The sequence below is a fragment of the Lagopus muta genome, chromosome 3 (assembly GCF_023343835.1).
Source record: "Lagopus muta isolate bLagMut1 chromosome 3, bLagMut1 primary, whole genome shotgun sequence".
In the NCBI taxonomy this organism is placed as follows: Eukaryota; Metazoa; Chordata; class Aves; order Galliformes; family Phasianidae; genus Lagopus; species Lagopus muta.
The window spans coordinates 1104999-1111039 of record NC_064435.1 but is presented as its reverse complement, the minus strand read 5'-3'; the positions used below and the strand labels follow the sequence as shown (position 1 = coordinate 1111039).

The following is a 6041-nucleotide window of genomic DNA, read 5'->3' as shown; positions in this document are numbered from 1 at the left end:
GCTATAGGGCTGCTATGGGGGCTATGGGGACTGCAGGACAGCTATAGGTCGGATATAGGGCGGATATAGGGCAGTTATAGGGTTGTTATAGGGCGGCTGTGGGGCTATGGGGGCTGTAGGGACAGCTATAGGGCAGTTATAGGGTGGGTATAGGGCAGTTATAGGGGCGGCTGTGGGGCTATAGGGGCTGTAGGACAGCTATAGGGCGGATATAGGGCAGTTATAGGGCGGATATAGGGCAGATATAGGGCAGTTATAGGGCGGCTGTGGGGGCTATGGGGACTCTAGGACAGCTATAGGGTTATAGGGTGGATATAGGGCGGATATAGGGTGGCGCTGTGGGGGCTATAGGGACTGCAGATAGCTGTAGGGCGGATATAGGGTGGATATAAGGCGGCTGTGGGGGCTATAGGGACTATAGGATAGCTATAGGGTGGATATTGGGGGCTTATAGGGCGGCTGTGGGAGCTATAGGGGCTATAGGGCACATGTAGGGCGGATATAGGGCACATATAGGGCGGTTATAGGGTGGCTGTGTGGGCTATAGTGACTGTAGGACAGCTATAGGGCAGATATAGGGCAGCTATAGGGTGGATATAGGGTGGCTGTGGGGGCTATAGGGACTATAGGACAGCTATAGGGGGGCTATAGGGTGGATATAAGTATAAGGTGTTTTTGGGGGGCTATAGGGAACGATAAAACAGCTATAGGGCAGATATAGGGTGGATATAGGGCAGCTGTTGGGGCTATAGGGGCTATAGGACAGCCATAGGGTGGATATAGGGCGGCTATGGAGGCTATAGGTTCTATATAACAGCTATAGGGCGACCATAAGGACTATAGGGGTGACGTCGGTCTCTACATGCGCCCCGTCCCTATGCGTGGCCCTATATACGGCCCTATATACGGCCCATATGGGGCTCGGTATCCCCGGTCCCCCCTCGCGCGACTCGCGTTTCCACCCGGACCGTTCCCCGCAATGCACCACCGCTCTCGGCCAATCGCGTCTCACCGATGGCACTTCCGGTGCTCACGCCCCCTCTCTCGGCCAATCGCGTCTTACTGATGGCACTTCCGCTTCCGGCGTCCGTTTGCCCGTGCCGCCATGCGCAGCGCTGCGTCGTTAAGGGTCGCGACCGCCGCTTACCGACGGGGATACGGAAATAAAGCGGGGAACGGAACGGGAAACGGCCCGAAATACCGGCAGGGGCAGAGCCCGGCACCGCGGAGGAGAGAGTATTTCTATTGGGTGGATGCGCACGGCAGGGTGAGCGGGGAGCGGGGGGAAATGGGGTGAGATACGGGAGGTAGGGGGGAGGAACGGGGGGAGATGGGGGGGAGGAATGGGGAGAAAGGGGGGAGTGGGGGGAATAATGGGAGATGGGGAGAAATGGGGGAAGGGGGGACGTGGGGGGAGAAGGGGAGTAGGGGGCGTGGGGGGAGGAGGGGAAGATGGAGGGAAGTGAGGGACGTGCGGGGGTGTGGGGGGTAATGGGAGATGGGGGGCGTGGGGGGAGAAGGAGGAGATAAGGAGAGGTGGGGGGATGTGGGGGGCACAGAGGGAAGGGGGGAAGGAGTAGGGGAGGGGGGAGGAATGGGGGACGTGGGGAGGGGGGGGACGCCGGGGTGGCGGGGAATGGAGGACGTGGGGAGGGGGGAACGTGGGGGGGGGTGGGGGGGGAATGGGGGATGTGGGGGACATCGGGGGGAGTGGGGGGGAATGGGGGATGTGGGGAGGGGGGATGAGGAGGGGGTGTGAGGGAATAGGGGACGAGGGGAGGGAGGGGATGTTGGGGGGAGTGGGGGGGAATGGGGGGAAGGGGGACGTGGGGTGGAGGGCATGGGGGTGAAGGGGGATGGGGGGCAAGGGGGGACATGGGGTAAGGTGGGAAGGGGGGACTTGGGGGGAATGGGGGAGGAGATGGGGGGGAGGGGACGTGGGGGAATGGGGGGCATGGGGAGATGTGGGGGGGGGGAATTGGGGACATGGGGTGCATAGAGGCCTGATGGGAGAGGTGGGGGGAATGGGGGGGGAATGGTGGGGGGGGGCGGGGGGACATGGGGGAAAATGGGGGGGGGGAAACATGGGGGAGGTAGGGGGAGTGAAGAGGAGTGGGGAAGGGGGGGGGGATGGGGGGGATAACAGGAGGTGTGGGGAAATGGGGACGTGGGGAGATGGGAGGTGTGAGAGGGGTGGAGGGTGGGGGAGGGATGGGGGGGTGGGGGGGGATGGGAGATGTAGGGGACATGGGGGGGGGAGAAAGGGGAGGTGGGGAGGAATAGAGGGAAAAGGGGGGGGCAAAGGGGGCATGGAGGCATAATGGGGAGATGGGGTGTGTGAGGGGACGTGGGGGGAGAAAAGGGAGTGGGGAGGAATGGGGGGACATGGGGGGAGTGGAGGGATAATGGGAGATGGGGTGTGGGGGATATGGGGGGGTGGGGGGGATGAAGGGGAAGTGTGGAGGAATGGGGGGAGAATGGAGAGGGGGATGTGGGGGGGAGAAAGGGGAGTGGGGGCATGGGGAGAGTAGGGGGAGATGGGGGGAAGTGGGGGGGAGTGGGGGGTAATGGGAGATGGGGGGGGAAATGGGGAGGGAGGGTGGGAGACGTGGGGGGGAGTGGGGGGAGAAAGGGAGAAGTGGAGAGATAATGAGATGGGGGAGAAATGGGGATGTGGGGGCATAGAGGGAAGGGGGGGAGAGAGGGGGGGGAGAATGGGGACATGGGAAGGGGGGATAGGGGGGGTGGGGGGCAATGGGGGACGTGGGAAGAGGGGGATGTGGGGGGCAATGGGGGACATGGGAAGAGGGGGGGATATGGGGGGGGTGGGGGGCAATGGGGGACATGGGAAGAGGGGGGATATGGGGGGGGTGGGGGGCAACGGGGGACATGGGAAGAGGGGGGGATATGGGGGGGTGGGGGGAGAATGGGAGGAGGGGAGACATGGGGGGGAGTGGGGGGAGGATGAGAGATGGGGGGGACATGGGGGGGAGAGGGTGGATGAACTGGGAGCACGGGGGGGGAGAAATAAGAGGGACTGGGGGAGGGGAATGAGATGGACTGGGAGGAACTGGGGGGGACTGGGAGCACTGCGGGAGGATGAGAGGGACTGGGGGGGCAGAGGGACTGGGAGGAATGGGGGGGGAATGAGAGATATTGGGAGGACCTGGGGGGGGGACTGGGAGGAACTGGGGGGGAGTGGGAGGAATGGGGGGATGAGAGGGGCTGGGAGGAATGGGGGGGAAATGAGAGGGACTGGGAGGAACTGGCGGGGGACTGGGAGCACTGGGGGGGGATGAGAGGGACTGGGGGGGGGCAGAGGGGACTGGGAGGAATGGGGGGGGGGGAATGAGAGATATTGGGAGGACCTGGGGGGGACTGAGAGGACATGGGGGGGACTGGGAGGAATGAGGGATGAGAGGGGCTGGGAGGAATGGGGGGACTGGGAGGAATGGAGAGGGAATGAGAGGGATGGCGGAGGGGACTGGGAGGGAACTGGGGAGGGAATGAGAGATATTGGGAGAACTGGGGGGGGGACTGGAGGAATGGGGGGGGGATGAGAGGGACTGGGAGGGGGACTGGGAGAACTGGGGGGGAATGATGGTACTGGGAGGACTTGGGGGGGGACTGGAGGAATGGGGGGGAACTGGGAGGACTGGATAGGGAAATGGGAGGGACTGGGAGGACTGGGGGGGGAAATGAGAGGGACTGGGAGGAATGGGGGTGGACTGGGAGCACTGGGAGAGGGGTGAGCTGCTGTGGTCTCGCAGCTGTACTTGGATGATGCCAAAGTGAAGACTTTATCACCTGCTTCAAAGGTACGGGGGACAGCGTGACAGTGCTGAGTGAGAGTGTGACATGTGACAGTGTGACATGTGACAGTGTGACATGGGGACAGCGTGACATGGGGACAGTGTGACACTGCTGAGTGACAGTGTGACATGGGGACAGTGTGACATGGGGACAGCGTGACATGGGGACAGTGTGACATGGGGACAGTGTGGACAGTGCTGAGTGACAGTGTGACATGGGGGACAGTGTGACACTGAGTGATGCCGCAGTGTGGTGACAGCATGATGTGGGTGACAGTGTGACATGTGACAGTGTGACACTGCTAAGTGATACCATGATGTGACAGTGCTGAGTGACACCGTGACATGGGGACAGTGTGACACTGAGTGATGCTGCAGTGTGGTGACAGCATGATGTGGTGACAGGTGTGACATGATGACAGTATGACATGGGTGACACAGTGACAGTGTGACAGTACTGGGTGACACCGTGACGTGGTGACAGTGTGACATGGGTGACACGGGAGACAGTGTGACACTGAGTGACACCACGGTGTGGTGACAGTGTGACACAGGTGACACTGCAGTGTGGTGACAGTGTGACATGGGCACAGGGTGATACAGGTGACACTGCAGTGTGGTGACAGTGTGACATGGTGACATGGGCCACAATGTGACACAGGTGACATGGGCACAGTGTAGCACACAGGTGACCCCCACAGTGTGACACAGGTGACATGGGCACAGTGTGACACAGGTGACACTGCAGTGTGGTGACAGTGTGGACATGGGGACAATGTGACACAGGTGACACTGCAGTGTGGTGCAGTGTGACATGGGCACAGTGTGACACAGGTTGACCCACAGTGTGACACAGGTGACACAGGGCACAGTGTGACACAGGTGACACTGCAGTGTGGTGACAGTGTTGACATGGGGACAATGTGACACAGGTGACAGCAGTGTGACACAGGTGACAGGGCACAATGTGACACAGGTGACACTGCAGTGTGGTGACAGTGAGCACAGGTGACAGCGGGCACAATGTGACAGGTGACACTGCAGTGTGGTGACAGTGTGACATGGGGACAGTGTGACACAGGTGACATGGGCCCAGCTGTGACACAGGTGACACTGCAGTGTGACACAGGTGACCAGGCACAGTGTGAACAGGTGAATGCAGTGGTGACAGTGTGACACGGGCACAGTGTGACACAGGTGACACTGCAGTGTGGTGACAGTGTGACATGACATGGGGACAGTGTGACACAGGTGACATGGGCACAGTGTGACACAGGTGACATGGGCACAGTGTGACACAGGTGACACTGCAGTGTGGTGACAGTGTGACATGGGCACAGTGTGACACAGGTGACCCCTCAGTGTGACAGGTGACACTGCAGTGTGGTGACAGTGTGACACAGGTGACACGGGCACAGTGTGACACAGGTGACACGGGCACAGTGTGACACAGGTGACATGGGCGCAGTGTGACACAGGTGACCCGCGCGTGCGTGTGACAGCATGAGATGACGGTGGGCCCGTCGGTGGCGCTCATCCCCCCACCCAAAGCAGAGGACAGACGAGCCCCCTCCCCCCTTGCCTCATTAACTCCCGCTCGTTAATTACCGCCACGCAGACGAGCGTTTCCTCGCCTTCTTCTTCCACCGCCTGCAGCCCAACCGCAGCGGCCGCTACGAGGATTCCTTCCCCTTCGTTTCGCCCTGCGGCGCCGAACGCAACTTTGTGCGCTGCCAGGACCTCCCTGTCGTCTTCACTCGGGTCCTGGAAGGGGAAAATGGCGGCGGCTCGCTGCTGTCTTACTGCGGAGGAGGGAGTCGCCTGTGCGCTCCCTTTTCAACCCGAATCGTTGACTTTCGATCCCGAAAACGGGAGGTTGTATCATCCGGGACCTGAGGGGGGCGGCGGGGTGGGGTTGGTGAAGTCGGCGCTGGTGGAGGAATGGGGGGGACGGGTTTGAGTATGGGGGAAAGGGGGGGGGGGAGGGAGGGAGGGGGTCCCGACCCATTTCGTGTGGGGGGGGAAGCGTTACGCCTTGGGGCATCCGCTGCTGGGGAGGCTGAGGGCATTGAGGGGGGGGGGGGAAGGGGGGAAGGGAGGTGGGGAGGGGGGTGAGAGCGGCTGTGTTGTCCCCAAACCACATGGGAGGGGGAGAAGAGGGACAGCTGGGGTCCCCTTCGTCCTTGGGTCTATGGGTGGGGGTGGGGGAGACCCCTGGGGACAAGGGGG

At 61.6% G+C, this 6041-nt stretch overlaps 1 protein-coding gene across 1 annotated transcript; it reads left to right on the top strand.

Moving 5' to 3' along the window:
• The first annotated feature begins 684 nt into the window (after positions 1-684).
• C3H8orf82 (chromosome 3 C8orf82 homolog) lies at positions 685-5773 on the top strand. Its single transcript, XM_048940073.1, is given in 5 exon segments — positions 685-1267; positions 3771-3795; positions 3798-3818; positions 5431-5630; positions 5632-5773. Coding segments are annotated over 5 exon segments (549 nt in total). The 5' UTR covers positions 685-1105; the 3' UTR covers position 5773.
• The last annotated feature ends 268 nt before the right edge of the window (positions 5774-6041 follow it).